The sequence below is a fragment of the Pelophylax lessonae genome, assembly GCF_965119305.1.
Source record: "Pelophylax lessonae genome assembly, chromosome: 9".
NCBI lineage: Eukaryota > Metazoa > Chordata > Amphibia > Anura > Ranidae > Pelophylax > Pelophylax lessonae.
In genome coordinates this window covers 238,411,703-238,431,779 of record NC_138776.1, presented here as the reverse complement: position 1 = coordinate 238,431,779, position 20,077 = coordinate 238,411,703, and the positions used below count along the sequence as shown (strand labels likewise).

The 20,077-nt window shown below is 43.0% G+C and overlaps 1 protein-coding gene across 1 annotated transcript in view; it reads left to right on the top strand.

Annotated features, from left to right (window-relative positions):
* The window catches only part of LOC309564337 (membrane-spanning 4-domains subfamily A member 4D-like), a 43,047-nt gene extending 36,963 nt beyond the window's left edge, over window positions 1–6,084 (top strand). Inside the window, exon 7 of the mRNA XM_082268963.1 lies at window positions 5,912–6,084. Within this exon, the coding sequence (XP_082125089.1) occupies window positions 5,912–6,058 (147 nt within the window). The 3' untranslated portion in view covers window positions 6,059–6,084. The remainder of the gene's footprint in view (window positions 1–5,911) is intronic.
* Window positions 6,085–20,077: the final 13,993 nt, after the last annotated feature.

Genomic DNA, 20,077 nt, shown 5'->3' with positions numbered 1-20,077 from the left:
CTGTCCATTGATCCTACCTCAGCGCATAATTTTTGTCTTGTAGCTGTTTTCCAGTTACCAGAATTTCTCTTAGCAAAGCTTTCCTATTGGGGAGACATCTACATTTTATCACATAGTAATACAGATTTATTTAAAGTATTTTGGAATGTTCACACAATAAATTGTTTGAAGAGTCACTTCAATTATCCAGTCATGTTAAGGTTAAAAGAAAATCTCTGCTCACTTATTTCCTTTGCACATAATTGGATAATAAAGTGAATCTTTGCACAATGCAAGGTGTAACAATTCTCTTAGTAAAATTAGCCTCAGTGTTTTAGACTTCACAAAAACATACTGTACATCATTTTTATACCCCATCACAGTGGTGATCAAAGCAATCAAATAAAAACAGTATGAGACAGAGGCGTAACTAGAACCTTCAGGGCCCCAGTGCAAGAAACCATGAAGGGCCCCACTGACCCCTGGCCGGGACCCTTACCTTCAAGCCTGGGGCTCTTCTCACTGATCCTGGGGCCTTTTACTCTAGTTGCAGAGCCCTTTATTACGGTCCCGCAGCAGGACCCTATCACAAGTTCTACGGTGGGCCCCCTTGCTGTCATCTTGGGGCACCCCACGGTGGTGGAATGCCAGGGCCCGGTACCAAGTGTGACCTTTGCTATCCTGGAAGTTCACCCACTGGTGTCAGTAGTTTTTATTTTTTGGTATTTTAATTGTATTATTTTTTATCATTTTATTTTATTTTTTTTTTAAATGTCCCTGACTATGACTCTGTCCATTCAGAAAAGGAAGGAGCTGGTAAATTACATATTTACTGACCCCCTTCCTGGTACTCTATCATGACTCATCCCCTGCAGCAGCCAGCAGGAGAGGGAAGGGAGCACAGTGGGGGGGGGGGGGGAACCAGGGGAGCACACAGGGGCCCAGAGACAGCAGAACAGAAGTGAACTGGATAGGAGGAGTGGCGAGGGCAGCATACAGAGGAACCAATCTCCTCCATTTTCCTCCTGCAGCTATAGGAGGAAAAAGGAGGACAGTGATTTCTCTACATGCTGCCCCTGCCGCCCCTCCTATCCAGGTGTACATGGGAGCCGCACAGGCCTCCTGGAGCATGAGGCCTGGTTGCAATTGCAACCCCTGCAACCCCTGTAGTTCCGCCCCCCGGGTATGAGATTCAAACGTTTATCACCTGTTGGATAGCATGAGTTTCTTATGTACTTATTTGTCCATACAATAAGATGTAGGTAGGCCAAACAAAAAATGAACAGTTTTTGTCAATGCACAATTAAAGTTTTACAGGAATTAAAGTAGAATCAAAAGACCACAATATAAAAATAGTCCATAATATGTTCTATTGATTAATAGAAAAATACTCGCACCAGCAACTCGGAGGTATATGCACAATATGAGAGCAAAATAACCAAATATGAAAAAAAAAGACCTAAAATACATCAAGGTGCAGAAATGTGTAAAAGATAATATATATATTATTTTCACTGATTATATATAAAATGTGTGTAAGTGTAACTAGATTCCAGGGACACCTTGCAAAAGAGGGACAGCATTATTTTAAAATAGTGGTCACACAATTGTGAGGTTCTTTTTTTTCCATTGCCCCTCCCTGACATTTCCTCTCGGATAGGTTTCTGAAATTCTAGCGCCACATGCCTGATGGTGTGCCGAATTCTGCATTCCCTTTTTCTCTCAGACAGGAACTCACTACCACCTCTTCATGCCTTCCCAATGTAGACAGCCAATCATGCATCGCTTCCTCTAGGCCCCCTGGGTAAGCACTACTTCTTCTCAGGGCCGTCTTTAGTATTGATTGGACCCTGGACAAATCGTTTCTTGGGCCCTACCAAATGCACTTATCAATTATTTGTGGCAGTGCGGGCTCAAGGGGCAGGTGCGTTGGGCCCCACAACAATGGCTTGGCCCGGGGCAGCTGCCCCCTTTTGCCCTGTGTTAAAGACAGCCCTGCTTCTTCTCAAAGCAAAGGTCACCAGATCAGACAGACTGCACTTCCAGTTTCCTAGTCCCTTTTTGCTCTTTCTCTGATCTTTACAAACTCTCCGTCTCAACCTCTCTGTTTGCAGTGTCAACTCACAAGTGTCCTAATTACATTACCTACTATTTATTTTATGATGAGTAAGGAATGTTAGGAATCCATACATAACTGCTCAACCTTATATCCATTGAAATGCATCCTCTTAACAGCTTCCAACATAATGATTCAGGCGACAGTCTCTCATTATTGGCAAGGATGCCAACAAAAGCACATCCTCTGTAGGCCACTTACTTGGCAAAAAGGACAGGAAACTCTTACTCTTCATCTCAATGCCACAGGGAAGTATTTTTTGAAGACCCCAGGGAAGCATAGTCAAACAGTGGCATACTCTCCTGGGGTGCAGTACCCACAACAACATCTACATGTTGACATCTCATCTTCTCATTCTCTTGCGATATCATAAGCATGACATATCGATACTCGGGTCTGTCCTGAGCTTTGTCATGCCACACCACATGTACATGCCCTCTCTAGAAAAATCTACCTTAAACTATGGAAATCTACAAATCACAGATAGAGCACGCCTCACTGCAACCTCCTTAAGGTAAATAAGGGCAATCACTTAAGGTGTACATTTGTCTTAACACATTTTTTTTTGGTATTTTGGTAACTAAGGCCTAGGGCAAATGGGTGTTTGAAATGCATTTAAAATGCATTTGGATTGACTTTTATGGAGGTGTACACTAGTCCATAGTTGGCAAATGTCCCTCTTTCTTGAGGAAATTCCTTCTTATTTGCAGATTGTCCTGTGTACTCAATCAGTGCCCGGACAAGGTCATCTAGAGCTCAGGGCAAACATGAATTATTGCTCCACCCCAAGATGTATGAGCAATATGTGTCAGTAAAAATCCCTTACCCCCCCCCTCAAAAAAAATAAAAATAAAAATCGAGCACCTATCTGCATGCTTACTCCTTAAGCATAAATTCTTCCCCATATAATTCTGCCCCCCCCTGCTGAAATTCTCTTCCCAGCCCGAATCTTTGCCCCTTCCCCAACCTCCCTTCCAGCTCAAATCCTCTCATTTCCTGTTAGCTTCCAGCACAAATCCACTACCCCCCCCCCAAAAAAAATATAAATAAAAATTCCCTCCTCATAGTACGAATCCTCCACCCCTCAAATTTCCCCTGTAAGCACAAATCCGCTCCCCCACTCCAAATCCCCCTCCCAGCCCAAATTCTCCCCAATCCCCCATCCTACCACGACCCCCTCCCCTAAATTTCACCTTCTAGCACAAATACTTCAATCAAACCTGCTAGCACCAATTCCCCCCCCCCCCCCCAAAAAAAACTCTAGTACTCCTAGTACAAATCTCCTCCCACCCACTATATTACCTTTTCTAACACAAACCCCCCCAAAATCCTTCCTCCTAGCACAAATCTTCTTCCCCCTTCCAACACAAATCCCCTCAAATCACCACCCCTAGCGGAGTGGAGTTCCACCCTAAAAAAAAAAAATTTCTATCCGCTTGCTTGTTTTTACCTGCAAAAGAATTGGATAATTATTATTTTTTTTTTCACTTACCTTGTTTTCAAAGAAAATATACTTACCTTACTTCCTCTTCCTCCCTCTGCGGATACGGCCGCCTCCGTCACTTCCTTCTTGCGTTGACTCCTGGGAGCTGAACGTCATCGCTCCCAGGAATCAATGCGCCTGCACCGGCCCCGACGTCAGTTCCGGTGCAGGCGCGTCATTCCCTGCTAAACAGCTTCTGGGCATGCCAGGGCCGGTGCAGGGCATTCTAGGACGGAAGAGGACGGAAGTGGGCACAGAAGAGGACGCTCCGGCTTCAGGTGCCCACACCTGAAATGGCAGCGCTGGACAAGAAATTTTCAAGTTAAGTATTTCTTCTAAAAGGTAAGTGCAACCTGGGACAGTTCAGAGGCTATCCATTGTGAAATGCACTAGCCCTGACTGTCCCGGGGGTATTTTTATCTAAATTTTTTTTTCAGCAGGAACTCCGCTTTAAACCAATTTGGACACGAAGTGAGGGACAAATCGGTACTGAGACACAACAATTAAAAAACTTGACAGAGGTTCTAACTCTTCCTTACCTTGTTATAAAATTAGAAAAAGTTACAGTTGTAGTTTAGTTTTAAAGTGTTAGCGCACACATGTTCAACATTGATGTTTCCTATTCCCTCATCTATCAAAAAATTGGAGGCCACCATAGCTAACCTGTTCCTCTGAAAATCCTAGTAAGCCATTGGCTTCAATACTTGGAGATACTGAGCTATAACAAATAAGAACATAGACTGATATTTCACTGACTTAACTAATATACTGTACATACTGGCCTCAAGCTGGTGATTCAGAAAGAATCAAAGCCAAAGAGTCAGCATAGCAGTCTGCAACTAGCATTTTTAGAAGGAGGTCATCTATGGAAGGAGTCCCCATACGTTTCACGTAACAGGTTGAATTTAAAGAATAACTGGGAGCCCTTCAGCAGCCACAGAGGTCTCTTCTTTTTCATGTGTGTGTAATAATCTTCACTTATTCTTATAGAGAAGTCTGCTAGGTGTCCCAGTGGTGGAAGACCTCTCAATAGAATGAAAGGTCTTACACATACAGTATGTAAGGTAAAATAAGTCTCCCTGCGGTCCACACAACTTCACAAATCCCAGAAAAGTGAGGGCAATAAATGCAAGACTTGGGAAGTATGCTTAGGAGGGGAATCATTTAACCACTTAAGCCCCGGAAGATTTTACTCCCTTCCTGACCAGGGCCTATTTTGCGATTCGGCACTGTGTGACTTTAATGGGCAATTGCGCAGTCGTGCGACGCTCTACCCAAATTAAATTGACGTCCTTTTTTTCCCCACAAACAGAGCTTTCTTTTGGTGGTATTCGATCACCTGTGCGATTTTTTGATCATGCGCTATAAACAAAAAAAGAGCGACAATTTTGCAAAAATAACAATATTTTTCACATTTTTTTATATGAAATTCCCCCCCAAAAAATGTAAAAATCAAAATTGTTTAACATTTTAGGCCAATTTGTTTTCTGCTACTAATGTTTGGTAAAAAAAAAATCGCAAAAAGCGTATTTTGATTGGTTTGCGCAAAAGTTATTGCGTTTACTAACTAAGGGAAAGATTTTTGTCATTTTTAATGTTTTTTTTTTAACGAGTAATGGCGGCGATCTGCGATTTTTTTTGCGGGACTGCAACATTGGGGCGGACAGATCGGACCCTTGACTGACATTTTTGACACTTTTGGGGGTACCAGTGACATTACTGCAGTAATCAGTGCTATACATATGCACTGTTACTGTAAAAATTACCCTGGGAGGGAAGGGGTTAACTTTATTGGAGAGGGAGGGGTTATGTGTGTCCCTAGGGGCCTGCTTCTAACTGTGATTGGATGTGGCTGTGTGTGTAACAGCAGAGATCAACGGTCCTACATGGCAGGACCGTATGATCTGTGCTGTTACACAGGGGAGAAAGACAGGCAGCTTTGTTTACATTAGCCGCCTGCCTTTCTCCCTCTCCACCCGACGATCGCGAGTGACCGGCGGACATCGGGTCCGCCGGTCACACGCGTGGGCTGCTTAGGGAACGAGCGGGGGCGGGAGCGCGCCTCCGGCGGCGCGTGCTCGCCCCCTATTGGCTCACAGGCTAGTGACGTACCGGTACATCACTTTTCCTGTGAGGGGCTGACCGCCGCCGTATATAGTCGGGCAGCGGTCGGCAAGTGCTTAAAGGATAACTGTACTAAATGTTTTTGAGGACCCATTCTAAGTATATATCTACTTCAAATAGAACATGAGACTCAGGTAGTTTTCAAAATATTAAAACCTTTTGTTTTGATGTATACGTTTTTTTGCTAAGCTGTCTAATCTTCATTGCAGGTGTTTGTGATACAGAATGATGTGGTGATTTCAATGCCCCCCTCAGTATATGCAGCTACGGCACCAGCATTTCCTCAACCACCATCAGCTCCACCAGCTCCACCACCTTATATGGTCCAGGAAGACAAAGACAAACCAGCAGCCTAAGAAAACTCATGCAAAATATAGTCTAGAGAAAACAGTGGATGCAAACTGAACCTATGATATACCTGCTAAAAGTGTATTGCGAAAAATTAACTAATTTTGGATACAGTTAGTTTTGTTTGCAGGGGGACAGACAATCTTTAATCGATGTAGTATGTACTGTGGAGGACATCTCCAGATTCACTGACTCTTAATGTGACACTAAATGATATATATTTATTTTTCAAAAACAATCCTTACCCATCCATTATGTAATGCCCCTGTAATCTATTTTTCATGAAATTGTTTCTTACTGTGTTTTTCATTGTCCTTGTTAGAGCAGTACGCTTTACCTGCGGTCATGTGCACTGCTCTATTCATACTATACATCCCGTAGTCCATAATCCCTAGTCCATCTCTGGAGCGAGAAAGAGAGGGTAGTTACGTTCTTACTTACAGTGGGACCATGGAGAACAAACATAGCCACCTACTAAGAGGAAGTCAGATCACAACAGCAAAAAAAGAAAAAGGAATTTGGAGATTTGAAAGAGGCTGAAAGCAATAGAAAGTACCGTATTTATCGGTGTATAACACGCGCCGGCATATAACACGCGCCGGCGTATAACACGCACCTCAATATTAGGAATGAAATTTCAGGAAAAAAGCTTAAATTTAAAATAAACAGCTTTGAACATTTTTTTTTAATCAAATGACATTTCACCAGTGTCCAGCAATGTAGCCTCATCAGCAGTATCCAGAAATGCAGCCTCATCAGCAGTGTCCAGCAATGCAGCCTCATCAGCAGTGTCCAGCAATGCAGCCTCATCAGCATAGGTGTGCGCACAGGGTGTGCCAGATGTGCCCAGGCACATCCTAATCACCCTGTGCAGAACAGATTCCCCCTACTGCCCTGGCTCCCCTCCCCTTTACTCCCACAGCTCTTCCGGCTTCCCTCCTCTCCTCTCCAGCTGGCTGTTCCTGTGGGGATGTTTTGGGATGAGTGGGGAAAGGGGCTGGTAAATATATAATTTGCCGGCCCCCTCCCTTTCTGAATGAACATCGTGAGTGATCGCTAGCGTGTGTGTTTGAGCTTTGGTGTGCCCACCCTAATGCATTAGGCTGCGCACACCTATGCTCATCAGCAATGTCCAGCAATGCAGTCTCCAGCAATGCAGCCTCCAGCAATGCAGCCTCCAGCAATGCAGCCTCCAGCAATGCAGCCCGAGCAATGCAGCCTCTAGCAATGCAGATGCAGCCTTTAGCAATGCAGCCTCGCCAGAGCAGTCTCCACTAATGCAGCCTCGCAAGCGCAATTGACACAATCAGTTTTTAAAAAGGCCGGGAAGCAGTGCCGAGAGAAGAAGGGGGCGGGCCGGGCCGGGCCGAGGAGAAGGGAGAACGAGGGCTCGTCATCGGAAGTCCCGCCTATGATAGACGTCACATGTCTCGGCAGAGGAGGCGGGGCTTCCTATGACAGCTCGTCCTTCCTGTCTCCTCTGCGCGGCCCTCCCCCTTCTGCTCTTGGCGCTGCTTCCTGACCTTTTTTTTTAAATATCGGCGTATAACACGCACTATTGCTTTTTCCTCCATTTTTAGGAGGAAAAAGTGCGTGTTATACGTCGATAAATACGGTACTTTTTTGAATTTAGAATACATACTGTAATAGAATATAGACTTTGCCATACGAAAACCTCATTCAATGTTCAAAATTTTTTTAATTCAAAAGTTTTCCAGACTGTTCCTTAGAATTTTCTTGGCTCATAAAGCATCAATTTGACCCCACTAACAATTCAAAATCTAACAAACATTCTTAAAATGAAAAGTTTTGAACAAGATTCTACCAATACATGGCCAGCTTTAATCAGGCACAGAGTGCTGGGATGTGATAGGAAAATGCTGACTCTTTAATTGTTACTTGGGGGCTTGTCTAAGCTTATGGAAATATAGACTTTTAGAGATCAGTGCTTACATAGTTAGTCAGGTTGAAAAAAGACACAAGTCCATCTGGCGCAACCAATAAAAAACAAAACAAAACAAAAAAACAGAAATGAAAACCCAACCATACAATTCCATATACACAATCCTATACCCCCAGTTGATCCAGAGGAAGGGGAAAGAATGATCGAATTTGCTACAGCAGGGGAAAAAATTCCTTCCTGATCCCCCGAGAGGCAATCGGATATTCCCTGGATCAACTTTACCTATAAATATTAGTACCCATTTATATTATGTACACCTAGGAAATAATCCAGGCCTTTTTTAAAGCAATCTACTGAGCTGGCCAGAACCACCTCTGGAGGGAGTCTATTCCACATTTTCACAGCTCTTACGGTGAAGAAACCTTTCCGTATTTGGAGACAAAATCTGTTTTCCTCTAGACGTAAAGATTGCCCCCTTGTCCTCTGTGATGACCTTAAAGTGAACAACTCAACACTAAGTTCACTATATGGACCCCTTATGTAGTTATACATGTTGATCATATCCCCCTTAATCTCCTCTTCTCAAGAGAATAAATTCAGTTCCTCTAATCTTTTCTCATAGCTGTGCTCCTCCATGCCCCTTATCAGTTTGGTCGCCCTTCTCTGCACTTTTTCCAGTTCCCCAATATCCTTTTTAAGAACTGGTGCCCAAAACTGAACTGCATATTCCAGATGAGGTCTTACTAATGATTTGTACAGGGGCAAAATGATATCTCTCTCTGGAGTCCATGCCTCTGTTAATACAAGAAAGGACTTGGCTTGCTTTGGAAACTGCAGCTTGGCATTGCATGCTATTATTAAGCTTATATACAGAATCATTTTATTTCAAAATGCTTTTCTGTAGTACTTAAGCATAATTATACAGCACTGCATTACCTATACTAAGGCATATACATATAATTTATGATTGCACATAGATTCAAAAGAGAGAGAAATATTATTCCTAATTTTTTTGGTTTTCATTAAACAGTCCCAAAAAAGGTTTTTCTGTAGTTATGTATGCATTGTGTAAGTAAAAAAATTAAAAATGCTTTTGGAGATATTTTAAATAAAAATAAACTCTACATCATACTGAAATCAGTTCTAAAATATGTTTTAAATGAAATGTTCTCTTTTTAAATAAATGTAATTTAAACCTTTAAAAACATACCAATGAACAGTTAAAAAGGTGATCATGTGAACTGTGACGGTGTTCACAGTCACTGGGAGTGAGGGACAGATACTGGGGGGACGCTGAGAGAATGGATGTTTGGATGGCTTCAGATGGGAGAGTGATATTTGTCAACGGTGTCTCTCAAGAAATGTGGAGATTTGATCCCACTTTGCACTCTGAGACCTGTGGCCTGTTGCCATGGAGTCTGTGACACCTAGATGTGTATTCCATGTGTTTCAATGTAGTAGACAGACAGACTGTCATTGGCAGTCTTATCACATTGTCTATTTATTGAGCTGGGGTGTGGATTGTGTTAAGTCTGCCTGTCCCATTGTTAAATGTTAATGACCTCACATTGTTCTGTCCAGATGGCTAGATAATTAGTTCAGGTTAATTCTGTTTCTGTATACAATCTCATCTGCATAGGATAATGTAATCAGGCAACCCCTGACCTCTGTGTAGTAATTTGATCAGGTGGGAAATGGGCTCATGTGTGTATAAATTGAGTGTGAAACTGTTCAATAAAGGAGAATGTTCCAAAACTTGTACGAGCTAAGTTGTTGGCTAGCTTTGTATGAGAAAATCTGGGATATATGTTCATCATGACTGCAAGGAAGCTGTATACTAACAGAAGACCACAAGTGCAGTGTGGGTCGGTGGTTCCGTTAAATGAACTTTGCATAAAATTCTAAGAAAAGGCAGAAAATATAACCAGAACCCAACTTAACCTCAAACGTTCCCATAGATGCTGCTTCTCCGTAGATCTGTAACTGTAAAATGTTCTGTGTCCTCACTTAAATAAATGATTTAGAATACACATATCATATGGGCAGGTAGTTATACACAGTCATAGCAAGAATGTTCTTTAATTACAAGAACTTATGTGAAACATGTCATAGACAACCAATGGCCCAGAACAATGGTCCAAGATTCTAAAACAGTAGTTACCTGTATCTAGTGATCATACAGACCCTATGTGGGGATATTGCGGTAGCTCTGGATATATGGCTCAGCAGGGCCATATCTAGCTTATCTGATCTGGGGTGCAGTAAAAAAAAGTCCAGGGGGCAAAATGTCAATAGTATTTCCTGTTCTCTTGGCAGCCTTTTGTATCATGAGTTACAACCCAGAAGTAACGCCTGTACCCATCAAGTCTTATGGATTAGTGAATACACTCTCAGAAATCTGGGGAGGTCAAAACTTAAATCTGGGGGGTCTCACAACCCCCCCCCCCCCAGCGGGCCCCTGGATCCGGGCCTGTGGCCCAGTGTGTATCAGGACTCAGCAGAATCCCCTATGGAGGTTTTGATATAGCACAGTTTATGTGTGAAACGCATTAGCCTTCATTGCCCTGCTTGTACATTTTGTGCTCTTTATAATGTTAAAGCGTAACTCCACTTTTGTTGAAAAAAAAAACATTCCCCTCTGGGTGATCTAGTTACATTACAAGGATTTTAACAAAGTTTGTTGCAGATTCCTACCTTTTGTTATTCTGAAGAAATCATTGTTTGTTCCTCTGTGCCTCTGTGCTGAGTGGGTCAAATGGGAGTGGTTTCATAATAATCTATCAGCTGTGGCAGCTGCAGGACACTAATGAGGAAATCTGCTGGGCCTGCATCCCTTTAGACGTGCTCCTATTGGGAGTATCTCACCAAAAATGAAATTTTTATTGCAGGGGATGGCAGAAATCTGACTTGTTTCTTAAAGTGAAGTTCCACCCTAAAATTATACTTAACTCCATCTTCTCGCTCCGGGTCACCTGAAAAACAAATGGATAATCGCAATTTTTTTTTTTTTTTTACTTACCTGGTTTAGAAGAAAATATACTTACATTACTACCTCTTCCTCCCCTCGGCGGCCACGGCGATTTGTCACTTCCTGGCTTGCAATGATTCCTGGGAGCTGAACGTCATCGCTCTCAGGAATCAATGCGCCTGCACCGGCCCCAACGTCAGTTCCGGTGCAGGCGCCATCATACCTTGCTAAACAGCTTCTGGGCATGCCCAGAAGCTGTGCAGGGATGACGCTGCGGCACCGGAAGTGACGGCGGGGCCGGTGCAGTGCATCGTGGGACCGAAGAAGACGGAAGAGGACACAGAAGAGGATCACGCTGGCTTCAAGCTGCCCACACCTGAGATGGCAGCTCTGGACAATACATTTTCAAGGTAAGTATTTCTTCTTGCAGGTAAGTGCAACCCGGGACAGATCAGAGGCTAGCCATTGTGGAATGCACTAGCCCTGACTGTCCCGGGGGTATTTTTATTAAAAATTTCCCAGGGTGGAACTCCGCTTTAAGCAGATTTCTGGGAAAATTGGTGAGCCAATCACACAAGCAGGAAATGATGTTTCTGGGGCATGGTCAGTACACATTCTGTGTACCGAACAGCTCCAGTTAACCATATTGCATTGCAATTTCAGAAAAAACAGCAGCTGCAGACTGATAAGGAAAGGTAATTTTTAATAAAATTCAATTACAACATGATTTGTGCCGCAATTGTATACGCTATAATGATTTTTCCTTTATTTGCTATTCTTTTTCCCCACGGAAGTGGAGTTACCCTTTAAGGTAATAAAGGCATTTTGGATCTCACCTTGGGAGTAAAGCCATCCAGATTTCTTTTTCCTTTGATTGCTACAGCTGCGAATGGGTCAACACTCCGCATGAGGAGATCATGCCACTTGTGCTGACCTTTGAGCAGCAAGAGTATGTGTTAGTAGAGTCTCCTAGTTTTTATTGCTGTTATAAAATATCACAAACAGAAGTTAAATGAAAAAGTGGAAGATGGGTTGCCTAAGGACAATGAGCAGAACACAAATGGCGGGGTTGGGGTGCAGGTGTAGGCAGATAGAACGCAAAAGGAGGAGCAGAGAAAAGAGTTGGAACATTAAACAGTTGAGTCAGGGTATACTATTTGTACCACTTTTCTGGAGGCTTCATGTACACAGGATGTAAAAAATGCTGCTTTTTCAGGCATTTGATGTTTTTTTTTCCTGCCTCTAAACGCTTCTGTATGTTAGCCTATGTATCCATGCAAACATAGGGCTTTTAGAGGCAGAAGTGTTAAGATGCAGAAAAAACCCCATCACTTGCTCATTGGGCGTAAAAAAAACCAAACATGCAGAAATGTGCATAAATGCTAGATTAGATAAAATAATATTCTGGCCAATAAAATGCATTAATACTGAACATGCATTATTGCGCATGCAAGACCCGGCTTTAGGTCCCTTTTTTAAGCTGCTGTGTGCATCATGGTGTCCTCATGATCTCATCAACTGACAAAACCTACTGGCTCACAGTGGGAAGGCTTCTGTTCTTCCATTTGGCCGGGATGCAAGCGATGGCTGCATTTTATAGATGGATAGGTATTTAGTTATGGCACTTTTCCACTGCAAGTACCGGCTCGGCTCTACTCTGCCCTGCTTGGCCCGGTTTGGTTTTCCACTGCATGGTACCGCATGGTACGGTGTTGGAACGGTTCGGTACGGTTTGGTATGGTTTGCTTTTCCTCCAAAGTAGTACTAAAGTAAGTGGATGGGATAACAATTATTCTCTGACCAATCAGTGGCTAGTAGTGACAAACAGTCAAGGCTGCATGCAAAGGATTGTGGGATATGGTACCGGTATGGCCCTGTTGGAACCACAACTGAGGTGGTACTGTTTAAGTGAGCCGTACCGTTCGGTTCCATGTAGTGGAAAAGCGCCGCCGTACCGTACCAAACCGTTCCTACACCGTACCATGCAGCAGTGGAAAAGCACAAAAGCGAGCCAAACCGTTCGGTTCCATGCAGTGGAAAAGCCCCATTATATTGTTGTCATGGGAGTGGGCTGAGGATCTACAATATGGCCACAGGGTTGTCTCTTAACCTGACCCCAGTGAGATCTGAAATTGTTGCATGCATATCTCTCCAAAAGGGTTGCAGTTTTGGGCAAGACAAAAATAGTGAAGAAGGGTACTCTTAGATTGACCACATATGGATGTAGCTGTGGGGAACATTCTGTGATGTCTTGTGGGGACCCTGTACCATCTGCTTAGCAATGTGTAGCCAGATTCCTGGAGCCTACATATGATGGAAGATTTGTGTGCAAAGTAGAGCTTATGGCCCCACTGCTTGTGGCAGACACCTAGTTTAGATCCTTCTCCCACTTACCTAAATAGGGAGGACAAAAGTTTTTGGGAGAGGCTGTCAGCATAGCAATACTGCATGTCTTAGGGGAGCGGGTTTTGACTGATTGTTACAAATGTAGTGAGCCAAGGAAGGATTGTCTGCAGGGGGGTTCAAGGAGAATAAAAAAATGTCTAGTTTGCATTGCTTGCTACTGTAAGTGTGGAGACAATGTTGGATTTAGACCTTAGGGGGTTTAGACCTTAGGGGGTCTGTATCAAATGGTGAAAAACAACAAAATTTATAATTCAGGTATACTGGACAGCCAATGACATATCTCGTGAATATTTAAAATGAAAGCAGGCACCAAGAGCAGTTTTGATAAAAAGCATAAAACAAAACTTTACTGGACATCATAAACACAAAGCTTCCTTACACATCTTAAAAGTTACCATTACTGGACATCATAATACATAAGGCTTCCTTACACATAAAAGTTACCATGAACAAATACACCTTAAACATACAACTCTTGTCCCAAGAATATTGAATAAATACTTGGCTCTGGTGGTGGATTCAGCAGCTTCCAATGGATCTCTGCAGCAAACGGACAAAGGTCTTGGCCGCATGTTTCTCCAAACAGCCAACCTTCCAAACGAACAAACAAGCAAGGCTACATCATGGAGGTAAAAGAGCCAAAGGGACCTTTCTCATGCAAATTACTCCTTTTATATAGTCCTGTATACATAAGACCACCCACAGGATGTGGTCATTCTTCTTGACCACTCCTCACTCATTTTGTGCATCAACACATAGCTGCATTTCCCCCCCACAACCACATGGCTCATTAAATATGCAGCAGCCATTTTATAACCACCTGTGGGTGAGAGAGATTATTACACATGTATGGGAACATTTGTAAAAAATCCACAACTGATACAGGGTCCTAGGCACTTTCCAAAATTTTTAGGAACATTCGTATGAAAATTCATAGTACATTCATTGCTTTTAACATTTAATTATTATTTTTTTTTTAATTAAACGTTTTTATTTCCCAAAAAAAAAAAAAATAAAATTTTCCAGCACATAAACAGATGCATAGTTCAGTACAATCAGTTAACACGTATCATATATGAATGGTTTTGGGAGACCCTGACAAGTCACAAAAAGAGTATTGGTATACAGCTACACCTAGGCTTTTTTGAGAACACCAACATGCCCCATACTTATATACATGAGACAAACAAAAGCACAGTCTATATGACTCAGGCCTGGATGAGAAGGGCACAGAAAGGGGATACAAGTTCAGCAGCTCTATACACAGGTGTCAGATACATTAAGCCAACGGTCCCAGACTTTGTTACATTTAACAGGGCATCCCCTATTAATATAAATAAATTTTTTTATAGGGTAAAATTTTGCTTACGTCAGCTTTCCAGTTGGAAAATCTGGGAGGAGTTTGCCTCATCCATAATTTGGCTATTGTTTTCCTAGCAGAAAAAGCGTTTTGTGCAGAATTTTTTTCGTATATTTATCGATATCTGCATCCGGAAAGATTCCCAGCAGGCATAATTTGGGGTCCAAGGTCAACAGAGACCCCATGTTGTCATGAAGAAAATCCACTACCTGCTTCCAAAATCCCTGCACGTAAGGGCAGGACCATAGACGGTGGTAGAACGTGTCTGGTGCTAAATGGCACAAAAGCTTGGCTTGGGTGCCCCCATAGCAAGCTGCTTGTTGTAGGGGCACTTGATAGGAAGGAGGGGCCAGGAGAAACAATGAGGGACCCGAGAAGAGGAGGATCCAGGCTTCCCTGTGCAAAACCAACTGCACAGAGGAGGTAAGTAAAATATGTTTGTTATTTACAATAAAAAAAAAAAAATTGACTTTATAATCACTTTACAATCACTACAAGGGAATTTAAGAACAACGCAGTCATACCCCCATGTCTCCCCTACAGCGAGCACAGAGGACATGCAGCAGGTATAAAAGCTGGTACTGTACTGTAACCAACAACTAAAAATAAAAGTGAAAAAAATAATAAAGAATAAAATAATGAATTAGGGTATCCTGCTAGAAATAAAGGAATAGCATAAAAAAAAAGTAAAAAATAAGGGAGGGGAGAGGGCAAAAAGGTTGGGAAAGAAAACAGGGGGGGGGGGTGGAGGATTTACTACCCCTCCTTTCTGGGGGAGACAAAGCATCAGTGCAATATGTGTTTATATACTCCCCAATATTTTGTCTAAGTATGAGACCCGTGTTTTTAAAATTGTAGCTGTCTTTTATATATTTTGTATCAATACAAAATTACCTTTTACCTCTATCAGAAATCACTTGGGTACTGAGATAGTCCATTTATTCCAATATATGGAGACATATGGGGGAATTGTCCCTTGCAGTCCTTTTATTGTCACATTACACAGGTAATTGGAACTGTCAAGTCATATATCACAGTTATACATCACACTACAATATTTACAAAAATTCTTTTTTCTTACACTTAGATTCTTGAAAAATTCTAACTCATCAAATTGTATCTTCTTGAGGACACTGCTCTCCCGAGTCGGTAGACAGAGAGCACTTAGTCTCTCATGGGTCTTTGTGGTTCCCAGATAATTCATAATCAGTGCCAATTTGCTAAATGACTTTTGTCCCAAACAACTAATGACATCATGCTCAAATATATTGTAAGAGCTACATTAACACCAAGTTTATAATTATTACATTTTTTATAAAGGAAGTCTGGGGCTCTCTCTGGCAGGGGGCAATTGCCCCTTTTGCCTACTTAAAATCCAGCCTTGAGTGGGGATTGATGATAGATTGATTCTTTGCAGTCAACTTTAGACCGTTGTTTGATCACTAGGTCTGTTATTTCACTGGTTTAGAATCCTTCAGAAAGTAGAGGTAGAGTCTTCCTTGAGTTCGTTTGAAAACAAAGTTTTCAATTTGACCGCCGGCTGTCTGTAATAATTTATAATAATAATTTATTTTCGCACATCACGGGACACAGAGCCATAAATCATAACATATGGGTTATACAGCCACCAACAGGTGAAGGAGACTGGCAAACAACCAGAAAGGATGTCCACCTATACAACCCCTCCCACACAGGAAGTACCTCCATTTTTTTGCCAGTGTCTAAAGGTGATAGTCGCGGTGGAGAGTCTTTCCACATATTCTTCAAAGAGAATATACTCCAATCAAAGATCACTGAATCTAAGGGGTTAGCTATCAGATCCATCTAAAAAAGTCAGTAGACTAAAAAGATAGTACCTGAGCCTCGGGAAGCAGTTACAAGGTTTTGCTTGTAATGTTGTCCTTTTTAGGCTGGGATCCGGACCCTTGGTAATACCAAACCCCAAAGGCGCTCCGTGCAGGGGGCTCTACAGGTCCAAGGCAGTGGCCTCTCTATATAAAGAGGACCCAGTCCTTGAAGGTCAGCAAGGCAAAGCTCACCATGATGGTTGAAGATTGGATTCCTGTTTCAAACAGAATTCTGCCACAGGACTGGTAAGTCCTATTTAAAATATTTACACATACAGCAAAGGTAAATATTTTATGCACTGTTCCCTTTAAAAGATAACAGAGACAGAGTGCCATGTGGGTCTCTGCATGAGACTATGGATGTTAAGCTATGCAAAATACATCTTGTTAAAAGCTCTGGCTTTTCCTCAGGTATTAAATGTGGCAATTGTGATAATATGAGCTTGTACAGTTGTGGGATTCATGCAAAGATTGTTTAATCATTATTTCTTTGCTTTTTTGTTTGACACACTGTTTTCACCCTGGGCTGATCACCTGAAAAGTATCAGCTGTGACAAACCAAATTCGACCTAAGCTGCTCTCACCCCATGTTGTTGTTGTCGCCTTGGCGTGAAAGCCCCCGCGTGTTCATCTCCTCCCTTGATAGCGTGTCTGTGGCGAAGGCCCATTTACGTGCGCAAATCTTCGCCTTTTAAAACGGCATGCACTTGGATGCCACATAGCACGCCGCAAATGCGCAATACAGCATAAATAGGCATGATTTATAAGGAACAGTTTCCAACATGCTAGCCTCTGTCAGAGGCTGAAGGAGACACAGGGCAGCAGCAACTGGGCAGCAGCAAGTGGGTGAATCACTGTGGGTGTATGTTACTGACACAGGTCCTGTTTCTTTGGGATAATCAGTGCTGTGTGTGATAAGCTGTATAAGCTTGGCACAAGCTTTGAAGTACACTGAAGTTAGTACCTCAAGTTTGTCTCTGCTATAAAGCAATGTCTGCCCAAAAGAGGGCTGCGAGGGGGAACAGTTGGAAGGGGCACTGTGATGTCACCGTCAGACCTTAAAGGTCCTAGCCGTGCCTCCTCTGTGTCTACTCCCCCTGAAGAGCATGAGGCGACTAGCCAATCTGAGCCATTGCGGTTGTCAGGCATAGTAGCTACTCCAGGTGCTTCTGCCGCAACCTACATCACTAAGGACGATATGGCATCCGCATTAGCCAGCCTTGAGGGTAAGATTGCTGGCATGTCTGCAGCATCTCAAGGAGGAAGAAAACGTGATAGATCCCCCTCATCTGAGCCACCCCCTGAATCAGTTCAGGATTGGGCAGAGGATGTGGAAGAAGTAGCGGATGATGACCCTATGGAAGGTCAAGCTAAGGTTTCCACTTTTGGGGAGTCAGAGTCAGAGGAGTCTTTGTCAGCCTCTCAAACCCAGAGATTGTTAGTTCAGTCTCTTACTGAAATGGTCTGGTCTGGATACAAATTTCCTCCCTTAGAGATGGATGAAGTCTCTTTTTCCTCTCTAGGCTCATTGCGCCCTCCTCATAATCCTCGGACGTTTCCCATACATCTGCTCTTGGAGCAAGAAATGTATAATGATTGGGATCATCCTGATAGGATTTTTGTTCCTCATAAAAGGTTTTCTCTATTGTATCCTATGGAGGAAAAGTTTACTAAGAAATGGAATATACCCACTGTGGATGCTGCCATTTCTTTGGTTAACAAGAGTTTAACCTGCCCTGTGGATAATGCCCAGGTTTTTAAAGATCCAGCAAATAAAAAGATGGAATCTTTATTGAAAGCCTCCTTTGCTATTGCAAGTTCTGTGATACAACCAGCAGTAGCAGCCATAGGAGTTTGTCAGTCTTTAAAAGAATGTATGAAGCGAGTGTCCAAGACAAGACAAGGAGAGTCTGTAGAAGATCTGTTAGATCTGCCTCGCACTTTATGTTTAGCAGTTGATGCTATTACGGGCTCCATACGGCAAATGTCACGGTTTGCTCTGATGACAGTGCATATGCGCAAAATCCTTTGGTTAAAGAGCTGTTCTGCAAAATTACCATGTAAAAAGTGGCTGGCTGGCTTCCCTTTTCAGGGAGAATGTCTTTTTGGTGATGATCTGTATAAGTAAAAGCAAGCGTCCCTCTTTTAAGATCCCCAGCACTCACACTACCAGTTCTTCTAATTCCAGAGGGTGGCGATGGCCTCAGCCACCTGGGTCCGGAACCAAGCCTTCAGGGCAGGGACAGAAAAAGCCCTGGGCCCAGAGATCAGCCAAGTCTTCCCCTAAGCCTACTCTGTGAAAGGGTGCCCCCACTCACTTGGGTGGGGGGAAGGCTGCTTTGGTTCTCAAAGGTTTGGGTGGAAACGATCCAAGACAACTGGGTTATCTCCACCATCTCGCAGGGGTACAAACTGGAATTTTGGGTGTTCCCGAATCCATGGTTTGTAAAGTCAAATATACCGACAGATCCCCTAAAAAGAAGATCTCTCTTTCTGGCGTTGGACCAGCTGAGGGCCCAAAGAGTGATAAGGTTCTGGAGAAAGAAAGGCTCAGGGGTTTTTACTCAAACCTGTTCATAATCCCCAAACCACACGGGGATGTGAGACCTATTCTGGATTTTAAAGCTCTAAACCAGTTTCTGAACCTTTGTACTTTCCGTATGGAGCCAATTCTTTCAGTCATAGCCTCCCTGCAGGGGGGAGGAATTTTTATCATCCAGAGACATCAAGGATGGATATCTTCACATGCCTATATTCCAGGCTCATCAGGGATTTCTACACTTTGCAGTAGAAAACTGTCATTTTCAGTTTGTGGCCCTGCCCTTCGGGTTAGCCATGGCTCCAAGAGTGTTCACAAAGATCCTAGCTCCAGTATTGGCTGTTCCAAGGGATATCTGTAATAGGATATCTGGTTGATCTATTACATATAGATCAATCGGCTTTGGCTGTAAGCCAAAATGTCCTCCAGACAGTACAGTTCCTAGAATGTCTGGGTTGGATGCTGAACTTGGCAAAGTCAGCATTACAGCCGGTCCAGCATCTGGAATATCTGGGTTTCCTTGTGGACACAGTACAGGCAAAGGTATTCTTGCCAACAAGAAAGGTCACAGACCTGAAGGATATGGTTCGGTCCATAGTAAGGCTGAGATATCCTTCTGTACGTCTTTGCATGAAGTTATTGGGGAAGATAGTGTCCACATTCGAGGCAATTGCCTATGCTCAATTCTATGCCAGACCCCTGCAGAACAACATTCTGTCTACAAGGACCGGAAGGGTTCAGTCTCTGGACTGGTCCATGTCTCTGGTACCAAGAGAATGTCAAAATCTGAATTGGTGGTTGGTGACCAGAAATCTGGAGAAGGGGAAATCCTTTCTTCCAGTAATCTGGAAGGTGGTGACTAGAGATGCCAGTCTCTACGGCTAGGGAGTGGTTCTGGAGGAAGCCACTGTCCAGGGGAAATGGTCTTGGGTAGAGAAAGGTCTCCCCATTAACATTCTGGAAATCCGAGCAGTCAGTCTGGCTTTGAAATACTGGACGCCCAG